The sequence below is a fragment of the Balaenoptera ricei genome, chromosome 8 (assembly GCF_028023285.1).
Source record: "Balaenoptera ricei isolate mBalRic1 chromosome 8, mBalRic1.hap2, whole genome shotgun sequence".
Lineage (NCBI taxonomy): Eukaryota > Metazoa > Chordata > Mammalia > Artiodactyla > Balaenopteridae > Balaenoptera > Balaenoptera ricei.
Window position 1 is genome coordinate 75472660 of NC_082646.1, and position 21475 is coordinate 75494134.

Genomic DNA, 21475 nt, shown 5'->3' on the forward strand with positions numbered 1-21475 from the left:
AGAAGCCATGTAGGAATGGGAATAAGTGGAAAGAAAGCTGGCAGGCACAGCATAGTGTTGTTTGTATCTGTTTTATTTATTAAGGATTCTACTCCAAAGAGGAAAAAAGTTATTTGAAAATCTTTAAATCAAGATAAAACATCTTGGCTCATTTTTTTACTGACTTTTCCTTACATTGAAGGCCAGTGTCTTGGTTTTAGGTTCTTCTAATGGGGCTTACATGTAAGCAACTGTTATGACTTAGGAAAAGTTGTTCTCCAGAATTCATGTCTCTGATCCTCAAGCATACTTACGCTATTTTACAACTACATTACTCTCTATTACACAGTGTGTTTTACAGAAGTACATGCCAAAACAGTGGCCAGAATTATCACTATCAGAAACAACAGAAAAATAATAAAGTAACTAGGGTGATATCAGTTCAGTCAACATGTGTAAATGATTATTAGCATCTCAGCGAGACAATGAGTAGATTCCAGGGTTTACAGTCTTAATTAAGCCTATAAGGCCATTTTCCTAAACAAGTTGCAGAATGAAACCCTTGTGCAAGGTGTCCACTGGGAAATGTGTTATCCAATTTTAATTCATAATCTGACACAGCTGTGGGGGTAGATCCAAAAACTGAAGTCCTGGATTTTAATTATGATTCTTCATGAGTCCTCTTAAGTAAATAATGCCTATGTTCTAATGTTCAGAATAGATACCTGGTAATGAGTCAAAATCTCAGCATTGGAAGACATTAGAACTGAAAGGGATATAGTTAATACTTCCATACCACTTCTATGTGCCAGGTACTGTTCTAACACCTTGACCTGTATTTACTCATTTAATGTAATCCACAACACACTGTGGGGTCAATATCATCCCCATTTTACCGATGAGGAATCTGAGGCACAGAGAAGTTAAGTAACCTGCTCAAAGTCATAGAGCTAGTAAGTAGCAGAGCCAGAATTCAAGCCCAGGCAGACTGGCTTCAGAATGCTGTTCAACACTATGCTATATTTAGAAACTTAGTCCTATACCGTCATAAAGTTGAGGAAATTGATATCTGGAAGGATTAGGTAGCTTGTCCATACTACTGTATTAAATATCAGTGAACAGTTGAACTTATGACCCTACAGTTTGGCCCCAACCTATCTTGCCAGGATCATATTTCCTTTCTTTTCCTTCTTTAGCTTCCTCTACTTTGAATGATGAAATGCCCTCACCCTCAAGGTTGACTTATAAGTAAACAGAGTAGTAGCTGTCTAGTATGATTTCAGAAGTGCAAGAAAGCCTTCCTACTCTAAAGCCTTTTAATCTCTCCATAGGCCTGGGGTGGACACAGGCTTCTGTAAGTTTAAAAAGCACCTCAGGTGATTCTCACACAAGGGATCAATCCATAACCCATGTTTTAAGAACCACTGGCTATTGAGCAAATTTTACTTTGCTCCATATGTCAACAACAGCTTTTTTTGTTTGTTTTTGGCCACACCACGCAGCATGTGAGATCCTGGTTCCCTGACCAGGGATCCAACCCATGCTCCCTGCAGTGGAAGCCTGGAGCTCGAACTACTGGACTGCCAGGGAACTCCCAACAACAACTTAGTTTTTAATTTGCAACTACTGAACACTTTTTTCTTGAGGCACACACATACACATACTCATGCACCCAAACATCTATGCTTGTATATGCAGAGACTATTTCTGGAGTGAATCATAAGAAATTGGTAACAAACATGTTTGAAACTCCTGCTTACTGTGTGACCAAAGCCACAATCTCTCTCAGCCATCCATAAAATAAAGTAAGAGAAGTAATGGAATATATGTAAACTATCTAGCTTATATTACTGGATTCCCTGAAAAAAAATGGCATCTATTATTATTATTAAGGATAAGGGACCAACATAATAGTGTCTTCAGCCAGGAAATGACATGATCAAAATAATATCATAGGATAATTATTCTATTAGCTATGCTTAATATAAAATAAAAGTAATCAGCAGAAAGGAAACAGGAACCCTCATATACTGCTGGTGAGAGTATAAATTAGTACAACTTAATAATATACATTTTAAAAACACCTTTCACCCAGTAATTCTACTTTATCCTACTAGGTAGAGAAATACACAAAGATTTTTATTACATTACAATGTTCTCTGCAGCATTATTTGTAATCACAAAAAACCACAAAAAAACTAAATGTCTACCAATAGGAGACAGACATCCATATGATGGAATATTATTATAAAGCTGTTCAAAGAAATAGAGCTATTTAGATCTCTATGTGCTATTAATAATGATCTTCAAAATGATACTATAAATTAATCAATAACTTAAACACAGAATTGTGATATGACCTAGCAATTCCATTTCTGGGTACATACCAAAAAGAACTGAAAAGAGGTGCTCAAACAAAAACTTGTACAAAAATGTTCACAGCAGCACTACTGACAATAACAAAAAGATACAACCCAAATGTACATCAACTGATAAATGGATAGATAAAATGTGGCATATCCATACCACAGAATATTATTCAACCATAAAAAGGAATGATAAATGCTACAATATAGATGAACCTTGCAAACATTATACTAAGTGAAAGAAGCCAGACACAAAAGGCCACATATCGTATAATTCCATGTATATGAAATATCCAGAAGAAGCAAATCCAGAGTAGATCAGTGGTTGCCAGGGCCTGGGGAAAAGGGAAAATGGGGAGTGATTGCTTAATGTGTAGAGGGTTTCCTTTTGGGGTGAGGAAAATGTTCTGTAACTAGATATTCGTGACAGTTGCACAACGTTGTGAATATACTGAATGTCACTAATGGTAAATTTATGTTATATGTATTTTAACACAATAAAAAAAGAGATAAAAATATTAAGTGCAAAAAACAAGTGCAGAACCAGTTTCCCCAGTCTGACTTCTGAAGCAACTACTCTTAACAGTTCCTCAGTATTTCTCCAGGTTTAGTCTATGCACACACTGTTCGCTTATGTATGTAAAGTACGCATGTTTGCAGGCTCATATATACATATGCACAGCCCTCCCCAAAGTATTTTAGTAGTTATTTAAAAAATCCAAATGGAGAAAAGTACAACTCTAGGATGATCATCAATGCCTGTCATGATGGGGCATTACTAAAATTTCCAAATGAGCTTACTTTCCCAAAATTATTAACACACTTCTCCATATCATAGAACATATTTGAGATGTTAGCTAATATTATATTTTAAATTACCTCATGTAATAGTAATTATCAGGAATATGCAATCAAAATTATCAAGGGGAACATGAAAGTTGCCCCAATATAGTGCTAATTCATTCAAAACTCCTTACTTGGTGGCAAGTACCACATCTTATATATCTACTCTAAGGATTCTATTCTTTCAATTATCTGAAACAATAGTTATTGATGGTTAATGAGACACATAGGAAGAAACAATTTCCTCAGGTCCTAAATGGCCTCACAACCTCTAGGGCCCATGTACTAAACAGTCTCCTGGAGTGATTTGGAAGAGTGAAGAGGTCCCTTAAGAACTTCAGTACCTGGAAATGAGAGGCACAAGAGACTATCCAGCTCCCCAAGAGATCCTCTGTACAAGGCCTACAAAAGGATCATTAAGGAAACTATTGTACTCTTTCCAGAGAAGGAAAATAAATCCATTGTATCCTACAGGGATCCAGAGGCTTGCTAGAACTATTACACCCAGTTTTTATAACCTATAGGTATAATTTCAACTTTTTGATCCACTGCGGTTCTTAGTACATTCAGCCTTGTGAAACCATATGTCTCAATATTTTATTTGGAAAATATGGCTAAGAATACATGAGGGCTTCCCCGGTGGTGCAGTGGTTAAGAATCCACCTGCCAATGCAGGGGACACAGGTTCGAGCCCTGGTCCAGGAAGATCCCACATGCCGTGAAGCAACTAAGCCCATGCGCCACAACTACTGAGCCTGCGCTCTAGAGCCTGTGAGCCACAACTACTGAGCCCACATGGCACAACTACTGGAGCCCGCCCACCTAGAGCCCGTGCTCCGCAACAAGAGAAGCCACTGCAATGAGAAGCCCACAACACACCACAACAAAAGTAGCCCCTGCTCCCCGCAACGAGAGAAAGCCCGCACGCAGCAACAAAGACCCAACGCAGCCAATAAATAAAATAAAAAGTAACTTTATTAAAAAAAAAAAAAAGAATACACGAGACCTGAGTAAGGAAAGGCAAAGGAAAGCTAAGCAACTATAGCATATTACAACCTGACTCTAGCTATAACCTGGTTTTCGGAGACTAAACATTCTCTAGTTCAATGGCCTTCCAATATTTTTTGATCATGCATCCCTGGTAATAAAATAATTTTATTCCCACATCCCCAAATCTGGTATTTACCTACATATATATGTCTGTACTAATATATTATGTACATTGTTAAATATATGCAAATCTTTTGAATTAAAAAGATTTTAAAAATTACTTTTTTAACATTCTAAATTTTATTTATTAATGATACAAACCCCTCTTTTGTTCTTATTAAAATTCATTTTAACAATATATTTTTAGTGAAAGCAATGTGAATGAATTTTGTTTTTTAAATCTTGATTTAGCACTTTGCTATATACCAAGAGGTATGTATTAATTCCCACTTTACAGATGATAAAACTGAACTTTGAGAGATTATATAATCTGACAAATGGCAGAGCTAGTATACAAACCCCCATGTCTAACTCTAAAATCAGTGTTCTTAACCAATATATTATGAAAAAGGAAGCAATCAGAGAAAACAATTTATACTAAGGTATAAGTCAGAGACTGAGCATAAATCCTTCCAACCGATCTGAATGTTATTTGCTTATCTGACTCTTATTAACCTAATTAGTTGCAATCTGTATGACTTCAGGTTAAGTCCCTTAATTTATATGAATCTCAGTTTCCCAATATGTAAAATGAGGGACTTGGACTAGGTGATCTTGAAGATGCTTTCAGCAGTAAAATTCTAGGACTCTAGGTAGAGCACAGAGAATTTTTAGGGCAGTGAAACAACTCTGTTTGATACCATAATGGTGGATACATGTTTGATTTGTCCACACCTATAGAATATACAAAGACAAGAGTAAACCCTAATGTAAACTATGGACTTTGGATGATAATGATGTGTCCAGGGAGGTTTATCAATTATACCACTTGGGTAGGGGATACTGACAATGCAGAGGCTGTGCATATGTGGGGGAAGGGGGTGTACAGGAAATCTCTGTACCTTCTGCTCAATAATACTCTGAACCTAAAACTGCTCTAAAAAATAAAGTCTACAAAAAAATTCTAGGACTCAAATATAAGGGCAAACAAGGCACAAATCTTTTAAGCAGAATAACCAGACCTTTGCTGATCTCCACATTAGGCAGGTTGAATATGTCAAGGTCCATCATCACTCCTTTAGTCCCTTCGGAGAGGTCTAAGAGGACCAGTCTGTCTGCAATGCCCTGTACAGTACAATAAGAAAAAGAACAGCATTACACTGCACATGGCCAGTTACTCAGTTTAAATTCATTCCGAAGTGAGAGCTAAGGGAGAACGAATACATAGGCCTATGTGCTCTCTTATGAAGGAAGTAGCACAATAGCAATAAAAGGGACATACAAGCAAGAAAATACTATGCACTTGAATAATGTGATCCTTTAGGCTTAACTAAAAACTGGGCTCTAACAGGGCTTAACTCAGAAGTCACAGAGTGCAGGTTTCTTTTGATGGGATAATGAGTAAAAAAGATGACATGGTGCACTCAATATGTTTGCTACTGTTCTTCCGTTTATGTTTTCGTTTTGTCATAATTTCCATTCTGAAAGAATTTAGAGTGATTTTTTTGGGTCTATTTTAGCATCAGTGTCAACACTAATGCCAAGTTTCTCTTAAAAAAAAAAAAGATAATAGTCATAAAGCTAAAATAAAACCCAATTATCATGCAGTTCTCTCCCCAGAGATCTCATGGAAAATACTTCACATGCCTGTAGACAGCTTTCTAGGTGCCATGGTGGGCTGACCATAAACAACAGCATGGAAACTCCTAAGAGTCGATTTACCTTCGTGTAAGTCCTTTTTCCAAAGCAGCAAGGGATATGAGCATCTCTCCTATCTTAGGGTACAGGAGCAAGACTACCCAGGGATCTACCAGACTATGAGGCAGAAAGTGTACAGGAAGCAATCCAGCCATGCTACTTATTAACTTTGTAAGACTGAGCAAGTCACTGAACTTGGTCTTATTTCTTGGAGTTATGAAGATTAATTATGTGACACAGGGCTGGCAAAGAGCAGTCCTCTCTAAATTGTACCTATTAATTTTATTAACGTTAACCACACTCATAAGAGAAATGCAAAGAAAACTATGAGTTACCATTTTTCATTTATCAGACATGCAAAGATCCCAAAGTTTAACAGTAGTGTGGGAAAACAGGTATTCTCATACACTGTGGGAATGAGAATGAACTAGCACAATTGATATGAGGGATAATTTGACAATTTCTGTCAAAGTTTAAAAATACAAGGACTTCCCTGGTGGTCCAGTGGTTAAGACTTTGCCTTCCAATGCAGGGGGTGCAGGTTCGATCCCTGCTTGGGGAGCTAAGATCCCACATGGCTTGTGGCCAAAAAACCAAAACATAAAAACAGAAGCAATGTTGTAACAAATTTCAATACAGACAAAAAAAGAAAAAAAAAAGGTCCGCATCAAAAAAAAAATCCTTATAAAAAAATAAATAAAAACACAACTCCCTTAATCCATCAACCTCATTTGTAGAAATCATCCTACAAGTTTATTAGTACATGTGTAAAATGATACAATATGTATAAGGATATTCAAAAGACTAGAAACAAACTAAATGTCCGTCAATAACCACAACAAGGCGTGTTACATAGTGGTTTAGAGCAGAGCTTCTCAAGCTTTAAGGGATCGCCATTTAATAGATCAGTGAAGCACATGGATTACCAGGAATTTTGTAAAAATACAGATTTACTTCCTTTGATCTGGAGTAGGGCCTGAGATTATGTATTTCCAATAAAATCTCAGATGATGCCAAGGCCACACGTTGGGTAATAAGGATCTAGAATACAGGCTCTGTAAATAGATTGCCCAACCTCAAACCCTGGCTCCTTTTATTAATACTGTGACTTTGGGCAAGTTGGGTAACCTCCCTATGCCCTGGTTTCTTCATCTGTAAAATGACAGTAACGATAGTACCTAAGTCACAAGGTTGTTGTAAAAATTAATCAAGTGGGACTTCCCTGGTGGTGCAGTGGTTAAGAATCCGCCTGCCAATGCAGGGAACTCGAGCCCTGGTCCAGGAAGATCCCACATGCCGCAGAGCAACTAAGCCCGTGAGTCACAACTACTGAGCCTGAGCTCTAGAGCCTGCGAGCCACAACTACTGAGCCCATGTGCCACAACTACTGAAGCCCGTGCACCTAGAGCCCGTGCTCTGCAACAAGAGAAGCCACCGCAATGAGAAGCCCATGCACTGCAACGAAGAGTAGCCCCTGCTCACTGCAACTTAAAGAAGAGCCCGCTCGCAGCAACGAAGACCCAACGCAGCCAAAAAAAATCAATAAATAGAATAAATAAATTTATTCTTAAAAAAAATGAATCAAGTGTTTAGACAAGTGCCTGGATCTAGTAAGCATTCAGTAAGGGTTAGTTACTGCTGCTACCACCACTTCAACTACTGCCATTATTATGACTACTACTGCACTAGTTGAATATTGTTGCACTATTCAAATATTGTACCTTGTATCAAAATATTAACATTTAAAGGGAAAAACGGAAAGAAACCTTCCAACTAGACAGTTCACAAACAAAGAAATACTGATAGTGCGACTTCTAACAGTTAAAGAAATATGACTTTAAGGGGTCTTCCTACACTTACCAAAAACAAATAAAATTGATAAAACTTAGTACTGTTAGCAATGCCAAAAATCAGGTTGATGTGTGCATTGTTATTAGCAGTGTAAAGTTCTGCCCTTCTGAAGAGCAATCTAGCAATATGTAATAAGTACCATAAAAACCATTCATGCCCTCTGACTCACTAGTACTATTTCTGAGATTATGTACCCTTAACAGAAAATTCAGACAAGAAAATAAACAACTTGTAAGGCAGTGTTTATTGAAGTATTCTATTTAGTAACAAAAGATCTACAAACATTTCAAATTCCAATTAAGAAGGAAGAGTGCATTCAGATGGAGGGTGGAGGAAATGAAAATATAATATGTCAAGTTAGCATATATGGTTCTGAACAGTTAGCTTTTAAAATCTTCTAGCTCCCTGGATACAATTTAACTATTTGCTGAAGTAGAACCTACCTCCAAGATATACGTGAATCTTAAATGGAAAGGGAAGAATTTAGATGGCAATCAATCAAACTTTAATAGAAAACTAAATACCAGCTATCAAATAAATACATGGAGGGAGAGCTAGTCTTGCAGTCCCCAACCTTTTTGGCACCAGGGACGGGCTTTGTGGAAGGCAATTTCTCCTCAGACGGGGTGGGGGTGGAGGGGTGGTGGGATGGATGGCTCAGGCAGTGATGGTTCAGGCGATGGGAGCAGCAGATGAAGCTTTACTCACTCGCCCACCGCTCACCTCTTGCCTGGTTCCTAACAGGCCACAGACCGGTAGTGGTCCTCGGCCTGGGGGCTGGGGACCCCTGAACTAGTCTATTCTGGTCTACATGGCTCAAATGACACAGACATGCTGTTACCATGATACTGGGCCCTGGAGGGTCTTTCAACCTCTCTGGAGGGGGGACTTAAGCCTTTCTGAAAATAATTTATACAGAAAAGATCTAGTAAGAAGGACTCATGGAAAAATAGGCAAATCTCAAACTATTGTAAAATATCAAATCAGGAACTATGATCCTAAAAGAAAGTGGAGTAATTACACAAGAAAAGGCAATTGTTTTTAAAAAATGTTAATTTTAGAAATAGCTAAATTAAGTATTATATTAAATAAGAGTTTAATTAAAGCAGCAGGACTCAGAAAACACAAAAGACTTTGTGACTAAGTCAGATGAATGTCAACTTGAGGTTTCCCTTGGATTAGGATGATGAGCCCATTGTTCAAATAATGTTTTTAAAGCCTATTCCACGACTAACTACTAATTAAGAAGCAACATTACTGATGAGAACTTTCACATATTTTTTTGGTCAGCTTACTAAATATATTTTAAGGCAAAATGAAGTTTTCCCACATGACAAAATGAAGCCATTACTTCTTGTGTGTTAAATAGAAACTGCCTAAAAGTGTAGCAATATGACAGATGTATTCATAACCACTATGCTTACATACCTTTGCTGAAATTGCTAATGTGCAGGCAATTCCCAGTTCTCCACTGCCAACCACGGTAATTTTATTGACTGTTTTATTCTCATGATTTGCCCAGTTCTTTGAATTTATATCTGAGACACCTAAAAAGTAAAGTGAACTATCATAAGAATTTAAAAATATCAAAAATCTTTTTAGCATCTTAAAAAAAATACACCAAAGTTCAATAACTTGGACAGAAAACATGGTACTAGGCACTCCATAATAGACATTCAAAAATATTGTTGAACAAATGAAATGCAAGAAAGACAGGAATCTCATATTAAATATTCTACTAAATAGAGGCTATCATTTTAAACAGAAAATATCTTTCCAAACATTTTAAAAATATTATATAAGACTTAAAAAAATAGGATTTCCATAATTCTGAAAAACATTGTGATTCTTACTGCTCTAGTCTACAATGCAAAAAAATGTTTAACGTGAAATTTTGCAAGCATGGGTATTTTGCTTTATCCTCAATGAGAAACAATGAGAATCATAGATTCTCTGGTCCAGGATACTGAATGAGGCAAAAAGCCACATAAACGTATAATGAAAAAGGTTTGGGATCATTAATATATATCAAGTGGTTTTGAAAAAAACAAATTATTTTAGCTGTCAGGATAAAAGTAATCTTTTACATTTTAAGAAACCATATTCATTGGAACTGTATGGTAATACTTACCTTATGATAAATATATAGGAATTTTTGATTCAACACAGATATGTACATATACAAGCATGTATTTATTTAGAGAAATCAAGTAGCAGAGAGTAAAGGATATTAGTGAGAAATTGTAAACTCATAACTCTATGATTAACAAAAATACAAACCTTCAGTGATTTTTGCAATATAGGCTAGCAAGTCTACCTGCTGTGCCTCATCAGATGATGATAGAGAATACAGGGGAAGTTCTTCTTGAAACTTGGCAATCATTTCTTTAATTAATCCAACAATGACAGATTTAGGCTACAGAACACACACAAAGGGAAAAGTTATGCAAAAATTTTGCTAAGGAATACTACCATGTTAACCTATACATTGTTATAGAGTTAGCCAAAAGAAAAGTATTACATCATGCTCTCATTTTTCGAAAACTACCATACAAATTATATGATACTTTTAACTGTTTTAATACATTTAATCGAAAAAAATTAATTTTTTTAGCTGAAAAATAAAGGGAGAAATGCTAAATCCACATCTCCAAAAAGTGGGAAAACAGCATAAATGTGCTTACTAGCAGAGTACCTATATTTGGGAATGGTCTTGTCTATCTGCCTTTTTTTAACTTTTGATTTTGAAATAATTGCAGACTTACAGAAAAGTAGCAAAAAAATAGTCCAAAGAATTTCCATATACTCCTCACCCAGATTACTCAAATGTTAACATTTTATCACATTTGCTTTCTTAGTCTCTTTTCCTCTATTTTCTGAACCGAGAGTAAACTGAAGATATGATACCCCTTCAGCCCTAAATACTTTAGCATATATTTCCTAAAAGAAAGAACAAAACATTCTCCTATATAACCATTATCAAATCATAAAATGAACACTGATATTTATCTAATCCAGTACTGTTCATTTTAATTTAACTGGTTAAGCAACCTTAGTGAAATGCACTGAACCTCTCTGAGCTTCAGTATTATTAGCAATACAATGTGAATAATAAATCCCAATAATATGAGAAAAAAATGAGCTAATGTATGCAAATTATATGTTGTGAGTGTAAAATATATGGTTTTTATTATTATTATTAGGAATATTTAGTGGCTTGCTCATTTTAAAAATTGCTTAATTTCTCAGAGTCTGGGTTTCACTCTAATAAATTTTTTATTAGAATAAAAAAACTCATATACCTTTAAAGACTAAGCAGATAACATAATGTGTGAAGTTGTCAAGTATAAGAAAATTTGGGGAGATGGTCACTGTGGCAAATTGGAAAGAGTACATGTATAGTCATTCAAATTCATATTAAGAACAAAACAAAGCAAAACAAAACCACTGTGCTGTTCAAACAAAATTCTGTAGGCCTAATGCAGCACACTGACTCTCTTGGGGAAAATGTCTGCAATCCTTGGCCTAGATGACCTCTAGATTCCTTCTAGCTCCAAACTCTGTATAATTATACTATGTAATTCCAACTGCACGTGGAACTTAAAGTTTACATAGTACTTTTAAAAATCATAACATCATACTTTTTTTTAATTGAAGTATAGTTGATTTACAATGTTGTGTTATAGTTTCAGGTGTACAGCAAAGTGATTCAGTTATATATATATATATATATATATATATATATATATATATATATTCTTTTTCAGATTCTTTTCCATTATAAGTTATTACAATATATTGAATATAGTTCCCTGTGCCATATTATCTATTTTATATATAGTAGTGTGTATCTGTTAATCCCAAACTCCTAATTAATCCCTCCCCCTCCCCCAAATGTAGTTCTTCTAAATAGGGCCATTTAAATAATATAGTATCTTCTTAAGACTAGTTTTAGCTTATAATAAAGAGGTTCAGAATAGTAAAATGAAATCAATACTGTCTGATCTGAAATCAAGCACAACCTTGACTAGATTATAGGACTATCTCTGAGTATTTATTAAACAAACAAAACTATGAAAAGAGATGCCAAAGAAAATCAGAAAGAGGAAACAGGAAAGATAAATTCCCACAATAGGGCACAGATGTCAAAATACTGTTGAAGGATAGTATTTTTTTTAAAAGTTGTAAAAATGGATGAAAGAGATAAACAGACAATTCAAAAAAGAAGAAACGTACATGATAAATAAATGTATGATAAGATTTCAATTTCTCAAATAACCAAAGAACTAAACATTAAGGTTAATGTTTTTGTCCTTCCAACTAACGAATTTTTATCATGCCTTATTCATCACATTTAACTGGTAATCTTATTATTTAAATCACCAAGTAATGCAAATAATGTACAAGTTCATAAAGTTCATAAAGTGAAAGATTAATGTTTCCCCACCTGAACTCCACTACTGACAATTTGGTATGCATCTTTTCTTTTTCTATTTCTTTTTTTTCTTCTTTTTAAAAGTTTTATTTATATGAAAAACATAGAAGACCATAAAACAATATGAAATGCATCCACAATTGCATATCTTTTTACAACATGTATATAAAATAAGAAGTGATAATCCTAATGCCATCCTTTACTTCAACCTCACTCCTCTCTGACAGATCCCTGTCCTCCGGTCCTACAACTTTCCGGGTATATACAAATATATTATAAATTAACCTTTCATAAAAGTGTTAGTTACTTACAAAAATGAGAGCATATTCTACATCCTTCTAAGTAAATGAACCATAGAGATAAGCAAAGGTTTGTTTTGTTTTAATGATAGTACCTTCTTTTATAGCACCCTTTAGAGCAAAGGTGCTGTAAAACAGGTACCCCCCATACTGATTTCTATTGATGGTAGAATTACAACATTTTGTCTACCTCTTGGAGGCCAATTTGGGAATATATAAGAATAGCCTTCAAAACATTTTAAAATTTTGATCCAATAATTCCATTCCTAGAGATTTATCATTAGGAAATTATTAAAGATTTATAAGATATATACATTTATATTTACATATATTTATATTTAAGGATGCTCATCATTAAATTTCTAACAGAGCAATTTACAAATACATCAGGCAACCATTAAAAACCATGTGTTTTGAAAACATTAATATGGAAAAATGCTCGATATAATGATAGATGAAATATGCAGAATACAAAACTGCATAATGTGAGGGCTTGTGTTTTTGTTTTGTTTTGTTTTGTTTGTTTTTTAAGTCTGGGCCATTTATTTTTATTTTTTTATTGTTTTACTTTTATGTTTATTTATTTGACCGTGCCAAATTAGTGGGATTAGTTCCCTGAACCTGTGCCCCCTGCAGTGGAAGCGCAGAGTCTTAATCACTGGACCACCAGGGAAGTCCCTGTGAGGGATTGTAAAACACATAAATTACAGTTTCATGCATCGCTGTGGGTGAATTTCTAAAACTTAATGCTCAGTTAAAACAAAGCATGTAATAGAAGATTATATACAATATGATTCAATTTACATAAAGGTTAAAACAGGCAAAACTACAAATAAATACACATATTACATAAGAATCTTTACTGGGGAGGAACTAGGAAATAATGCCCCAATATTTTGCTAGTAGCTCTTCATTTGCTTTATCAAACGGCAAACAACTATAAAAAGACAGGGAGCAAACAATGGTTGGCTCCCAGACCTGGAGAGAGCAGCTTCATGCAGGCTGCCATCATCAGGGTTCTGGGTCTTGGGTGACCCTGGGGAGCTCAATTTCAAATTATTTTTAAAGACCACAAGAAGAATTATCATTGAAAGAAAATTCACTAACTTATTTGTACCATTAGGATTGAAGATAAATATTCAGAAAAATAAAAACTTTTAAAAGAAAATCCAAATTGATCTTACATGGCTCCAGTTTTGGAGATAGGGCAAGTATATTCTGCCTTGAGTATCCACATGTTTTCCAACTGAGATTCCCATGTTTGCAGTTGGCTTTAAGAAGCAAATGGGGGGAGCAAAAGGGTGAGAATCCAAAATCCACAAACGAATTGGTATGTTATATGTATTACCTATTTGAGACAAAATAAACACATCTTCAAACAATAATGAACCACACACATTATATTTACGGTATAGCTAGGTGGCATTTTAAAACACAAGTCTAGTCAAGTTTATAGATAAAGGATTTATGTAAACTGAGGCCTATTTCCCTATTTTCATCCACATTCACATTGGAAATATGCTCCCATTAAAGCACCAGTATAACATTTGAGGAAATATAATCAAGACAATGGCCAGCTTATTCAATTCAATTCAATAAATATTTATAGGACCTACTGTGCTAGGAGTATGGGATACAACATCTTCTTTAAGGTAACCTTTTTTGCTCCACCCAATTTATTTGCCTACAAGTCTGTTTCTGTTTTTACACTATAAACGTCTAGAGATGATTAGGTATTATTCATTTCCATGTCCCCTACAACAAGTATAGTGCCTAACATACTGGATACTCAATAAAAGTTTCTTATATAAATAAGAATGAATGAATGGGGACTTCCCTGGTGGTCCAGTGGCTAAAACTCCACACTCCCAATGCAGGGGGCCCAGGTTCGATCCCTGGTCAGGGAACTAGATCCCACATGCCACAACTAAGAGTTCACATGCTGCAACCAAAGATCCCGCATGCCACAACTAAAGATCCCACGTGCTGCAACTAAGACCCAGCGCAGCCAAATAAATAAATAAATAAATGTTTTTAAAATGAATGAGTGAATGAACAAATGAAAGATGCATTTGATACTGGCCCTCAAGTTGCTCATTAATTGCAGCTACTGTAACATACAAGCTGGGTTAGATACATACAACTTAGAGCTGAAAACAACCTTAACAGTCACCTTGTCCAGTGGCTCTTTTTTTTAAAAATAATTTTATTTATTTATTTTTGGCTGTGTTGGGTCTTCGTTTCTGTGCGAGGGCTTTCTCCAGTTGCGGCGAGTGGGGGCCCCTCTTCATCGCGGTGCGCGGGCCTCTCACTATCGTGGCCTCTCTTGTTGCGGAGCACAGGCTCCAGACACGCAGGCTCAGTAGTTGTGGCTCACGGGCCCAGTTGCTCCGCGGCATGTGGGATCTTCCCAGACCAGGGCTCGAACCTGTGTCCCCTGCATTGGCAGGCAGATTCTCAACCACTGCGCCACCAGGGAAGCCCTGTCCAGTGGCTCTTAAATTTTAGTGTACTGAGATAGGAACCCAAATGAAAGCTCTTCTATGTACATGTACCATGTAACCATGTACCACGTACTATGTAACCATGTATGTCATGCCTACTGAGAGCCAAAATCTCTGACTGTTTTGGTTTACGGGAAGCCCAAAGCTAAACCTAATATAAGTGCAAAAACTAACCTTAAACTAGAAATTTGATCAATTATCTTAACTGTTCTGTTGTATCTCCCGATATTTATTCCCACTTTCACAGTCTTAAGGCATATGTCTTTCAATATATTTAAAAACATGGCTGCTCAGGAGCACAAATGCCTAGGTTCAAATCCTAGTTGCACACATTACTAGCTATATGATTTTAGGCAAGTTACTTAACTTCTCTGTGCCTCAACTCCTTCCTCTACAAAATGAGAATGATAAAAGCTCCTACCTCATAGGATTGTTGTGAGGATAAAATTAAGTTAAGGTACATAAAATGCTTAGAACAGTACATGACATGGTAAGTACCATGACGGGTTGGTAATTTTTACAATTTACCTCAAACCCATTTTGGAAATAAGCAAGGTATAAATAAAAAGTTTTCTTCTCCACTGCAATCTTTTTCTTACTAAGGAAATCCTCTACTTTTTTCATCTTGCTTCCTCCTGCCCTAAGCACAATGATACTCAGCTCTGTCTGCATATTAGAAATGCTTAAGGAACTCTGAAACATACCAATATCCAGGCCTCTCCCTAAAAGTTTCTGATTCAGTGGGACAGGGTCTGGACAACATTTTTTAAAAGCTTCCCATGTAATTCTAGAGAACTGAAAGTCACTACATAATAGAAATGTCCTAGTACTATTTCTACTATTTTATATCAGCAGTTCTCAGAACCATATTCCTCTTCTAATTTTATCTAAGTATTTTAAAAAACTGTTTTTATTTGGGTATAATTGATATATAACACTGTATTAGTTTCATGTATACAACGTAATGATTCAATATTTGTATATATTGCAAAATAATCACCACAATAAGTCTAGTTAACATCCATCACCATACATAGTATCTAAGTACTTACAGTATGGATACAGGCATAGCTGTTGGTACTCTATGATTATAAAGTCATGTGATCACAGCACCACAGAGTGACCGACAGGTATTGAGACACATCATCACATTCCTCCAGAAGTCACTCTGTCTAATGTTATATACTCTAGACCAGTGTTTTTCAAATGTTGGTCACAATAAATAGGTCATGAAATTAATTTAGTGGGCTGCAAACAATAAATTTAATTTTAGTTATATACATATATAACTATGTATACGAAAGTATTTCTTATTGTGGGTCACAATCAAACATTTAAAAGCCACTGTTTGGACCATGCAATTTTTTTTTTTTTCCCACGCTGTGCAGCATGTGGGATCTTAGTTCCCCGACCAGGGATTGAACACATGCCCCCTGCATTGACAGTGCAGAGTCCTAACCACTGGACCTCCAGGGAAGTCCTAGGCCATGCAATTTTTTTTGTTTTGGAGTGGTAGTCCCAATCTCGATGGAGCCATTTTCTAATGTTAATCACTACACATTAAAGAAAAGGAAAGAAATGTCTATTGAAGGTATCTTCCTGGTTGATCAAGGATCTGCTGCCTCCATCAATGCCTCTCCCCAGCAGCATTCATGCATTTTAATACCACACTCCTGGCAAAGCGCATGGTGAGCCTGATTCCCACGTCTATAACTTGTAAGATTCCACTACTGGTATTCTCTGTGCCCTTCTTCCTTCTTTCTCATTCTTTTCTGTCAGCAAATGCCCTGCCTCCTACCCTGCCCATTTACTTTCAGTAATTCATTATCAAAGAGTCAGGACTCCTGGTAGAGTCCTCAGATTTAAAGTAATTATATCATAAGGATATAATTTAAGTTAGCTGTAAATAAAGTTCAGATGGGTATCATCTTACTAAGATGATACACATCTCTAAACAATGGATGGATGAAGGAAAAGTGTCATCACAACCTTGACACAATCTTGGAGGGATAAGAAATAATCCAGAAAATTTCTGCAGGTATATATAAGGAAATATCAACAGAAGATTCACCTGGGGAATAGGACTGGGTGGGAGGTTAGATATAAGCTTAACCTCATCTCTTTTCAATTGTTTAAATTTTTTTAGCATGAGCATGTACTATTATTATACTAAAAAAACTAGTAACCAGATAAAAGTAACAAAAGCATGCACATAATAACGGCCAACGTTTATTAGGCACTTACTATGTGCAAGGAACTATGCTAAGAGCTTTACTTAGAGTAATGCATTTAATCCTCAAAATTGTAGAGTTAGGCTCTATCATTGGCCCATTTTACAGATGAGAAAGATAATACATTCTGACCTTCTGATCAGCAGGAAATAACTAGTATGCATCACAAGGAGTTGCTATAATTCTAGTCAAAAGCAAAGGGGAAAAAGAGTGTACTACCAAAAAAAAAAAAAAAAAAAAAAAGGTACTGCAGGTACCATTACTACCTTGGAATTACTACCAGCATAAGAATCAATGACCTGACTCCACCGCTCTAGGAAGATGCAGAGTGCCAATGAGTGGCATCTTAAGATAACTTTTATGCCCTCCTGTAACCTCCCCACATTGTCCTAGAAACTGAGGGCTACTAAGCAATGATTCATTTAAATTTGTAAGTTCCTCTGTCAATATGCAACTACCCTTGAAATCACTGGGGTTGGTAAGAATTCTTTCTCTCTCTAACATCTAACCATAATAAACACAGAACACAAGTAATGGGAAACAGGTCTCAGTAAAATTCTCTAGGCAGCCAGAAAACAGTCTGAGAGCTTGGGAGGGGAGAAGCAAGGAAAGAAAATAAAAATCAACTCTATACCTGCTCTGCCTACCTCATTGCAATTTTTTCAGAGCCCACTGCTACCTACTTTCATCTCCAACCACATTCCTATTCATAAAAACCAAACTGAATTTCTAAGCATTCTCTGTGCCAAAGGAGATGTTATGATTGGACGTACACAGAGGAAGAATAAACATGAGTGTACCTCTGGCAATAAGTCATCATGGGGGCAGGGGGAAGCAATAAAGGAGGGTTTGTAACAGTCTAGCCACTACCATAATGAAGCACTTACTTTGAAAAAAGTCCCCCAAAATACATCTTCTTGGTGTCTGTTGGGCAATGTGCTCCCATAATACAGCGATGAATCCTTTGTAAGAGACAGCAAACTGCACTGCTCTCTCCCCATTTGGTTTCCAGATCTTCCTCAGCCCTTTTTCAGTGCACCTCCTTTTTCAAATACCCAGTAAGTTCATGTATTCCTAAACCCTTCAGTCAGTAATCAAATAAACTAACTCAATCATTCAACAAATATTTACCGAGCATTTTCTATAAGCACAGCACTGTATATTAGTGATTTTGGATGTTATTCCTCCTGAGATTATTTGCATTTTAAAAGGGGAATGGATTTTTAAAGGTGGAATTTCAAGCACCACTTCAGAGAAATAATTGGAACCAACACTTCTCTGGTGTTCTTCAAATCATACTAGAGAAGCAACCTCCTATGACACCCATCTGACAGGTTAGTCCTGTTAAACGTTGAAGGAAGTAGGTCTAGACAAACAGAATTAATTATAGGGAAGTCAGTGATTTTTTTTTTCTTTTTGGGCAAACACTTAGCTATTTTAACCTGTCAGGTCATCTGAAAATATGTTGCTTTTTTTGAGCTTTAATGGCGCCTGTGTTTTAAAAATTTCCTATTGGAGTTTTAAGTTCCAGTCTGACACCAGCTGTGTGGACTCAGGTAAACCACGTGACCAGGACTCAGTTTCACCAACAGAATGGGGATAATGCTACATCATATAGAGGGAAAGGGAGGGGAACAAAACATTCATGTAATGGGAGAAAAAGGTGGGATCCCTGCAGTTTCCTATGGAAAGCAGAGTTAACTCTCCACAAGCGCAGGCCTATGTCTGTCTTGCTCACCTCTGTACCTCAAAACCTAGCAGAGTAGTGGGCAGATAGTTGACATTCAATAAATAAATATTCGTTGAACTGAATTGAATTTGTTGGTATTAACCTAGGCCTTCCTTCACTGGGACAGCATTCTGCTATATCCAGTAAGGTTCAGTATAGATCATATACATGTTAAAACACTTTAAGGGGAATTCCCTGGCAACCCAGTGGTTAGGACTCTGAGCTTCCACTGCTAGGGGCCCAGGTTGGGGGAACTAAGATCCCGCAAGCCACATAGCGTGGCCAAAAAAATAAATATTTAAAAAATAAATAAATAAAAAATTAAAAATTGACCAGCTCGTAAAAATGTTCTTTAAAAAACAAACAAACAAACAAAAAACACTTTGAGAATGTTATGGAACTAAACAAATATAAGTTCTAATTAAACTGATCTTTTAGAAAATTCCCACATTTTCTCAACTTCCACACTTACCCTGATACATCACAGGAATAGTGCCAGTGAAATTCAGCAGGTTTTTCTGGGAACTATCTTTGAAAACTGGAAGAAAAAAAAGCCCCAGAATGCGCAATCAGAAGTAGGAAGAACCGTGTTAAAGTGTGTGCATGTACATACACACATACAGAAACACACATAATTTCTAAATACCATCATCTAGGAATCAGTAAATATGTTGACAAGGGCAAAGAACTAAATGATGTTCTTTTAGAAAGCAGAGCAGGTAGTTGAAAGAACACAGGACTTAAGATACTGAAATCCCAAGTTCTTGGCCGACTTTTCCTACTTAGAGGTGATGGAAGAAATTTTCACATATTGAGATACGGGGAAGTCATCCTAGCTTATACATTATTTAACTTAAGCTTTATGCTAACTAGAATAGCCAGTTTTGTGGCCCATTAAGCATACATTGTACATCTGCTTTAATCATTAAAGAAAAGGGTGCATTGTCCAGAAGTAAAGAATGTCTGTTTTGAAGACAGAGATAAATGCCTCCCTTCCCTAAAACATCAACGCTAGCACTCCAATGATAAAGCTCCCTTCACAGGCGCCAAGGCCATGCTGACTCATCGTGTGCATGCTCATTTGTCTTTTTTTGAAACCTTGAAGGAATGCACCCCTGTGACGTTTGATGTTCTTTGTTCTGACAGATATAAAACTGTGCTGAAGGGCTTCCCTGGTGGTGCAGTGGTTGAGAATCTGCCTGCCAATGCAGGGGACACGGGTTCGAGCCCTGGTCTGGGAAGATCCCACATGCCACGGAGCAACTGGGCCCGTGAGCCACAACTACTGAGCCTGCGTGTCTGGAGCCTGTGCTCCACAACAAGAGAGGCCGCGATAGTGAGAGGCCCGCGCACCGCAACGAATAATGCCCCCGCTCCCCGCAACTAGAGAAAGCCCTCGCACAGAAACGAAGACCCAACACAGCTAAAAATAAATAAATAAATAAATAAATAAATTTATTAAAAAAAAAACAAACTGTGCTGAAAACCATGCTTCTTTGGAAAGCTCTTCAGAACTATCTGAGGCTATAGTGCTCAGACTGGCTCAAATAAAACTCTTTTCTATCCTATTATAGACTGTTTATTATTTCTGTCGACAGAGGCATGTGACTTTTGGTTACTTTAACCTCTTTGACCTTCAGTTTCATCATCTAGAAAATAAAGATATAAAATCTATAAAGACTGCATCATAAAGTTGTCATAATGATTAAATGAGATGATGTGAAAGCCCTTAATAATAAGTAAAGGACTATAAAACGTGGGGACATTATCAAATAATTGTCACATGTAACATCAGTTATAATCACTTTTAGATATCAGATTATAACTTTTATAATCAGAAGAAAAAAGTTTTATTTTTGAAAGTGACCTTTTAGAAGGATTAGCAATTATCTTTGCTTTCTCTAACTCCATTATTCTCAACCTTTTCTCAATCTTCACATCCCTGAAATTTCAACTTACCCATCTGGGACACACTGATGGAGAATCAATGCCCTAATTTCTGAACTGAATACAGAAAACACTACATCTGGCGTCAAACTGTCAAACTGCCTTGGAATGTGGTCCTTTAAGGACTTCAGTAGCTTACTATACTATTTACGCAGGGGAAGAAAAAAGTCTAAATAGATTTGATGACCTATCAGAAAGGGAGAAGAGGAAAAGCCAGGCTGACAGAAAACTCAAGGCCAACAGTGTACATAAGTACAAATATTTACCTTGAACTATATGAGTGAAAGGTAAAAATGGGTGAAGGGATCACTCTAAGGCAAAACTAAAATGGACAGAGGAGTGGAACAGGGATTGTTTCTCGGGGACACAGAAGAACCTGAAAATGTGGTAGAGAAACTACAGGTGTAAATAGTCACTGTCCAAATTATTCAAAAAGCCAAAAGA

At 36.4% G+C, this 21475-nt stretch overlaps 1 protein-coding gene across 10 annotated transcripts in view; it reads right to left on the minus strand.

The window, feature by feature from the left end:
• The window catches only part of UEVLD (UEV and lactate/malate dehyrogenase domains), a 45712-nt gene that overhangs the window by 15438 nt on the left and 8799 nt on the right, over positions 1-21475 (minus strand). For 5 of the 10 annotated variants that reach the window (XR_009504669.1, XM_059931243.1, XM_059931242.1 and 2 more), the window contains 5 exons: positions 19557-19622; positions 13805-13968; positions 10167-10302; positions 9315-9433; positions 5360-5462 (listed from right to left, as the gene is read on the minus strand). Coding sequence is in view for 9 of the 10 variants with exons in the window: in XM_059931243.1 (XP_059787226.1) it covers positions 5360-5462; positions 9315-9433; positions 10167-10302; positions 13805-13968; positions 19557-19622 (588 nt within the window). In the remaining variant the exon portion in view is untranslated. Of the gene's footprint in view, positions 1-5359; positions 5463-9314; positions 9434-10166; positions 10303-13804; positions 13969-19556; positions 19624-21475 lie in introns of those variants that run through there. The other 5 variants (XM_059931245.1, XM_059931244.1, XM_059931248.1 and 2 more) reach the window with 4 other exon arrangements.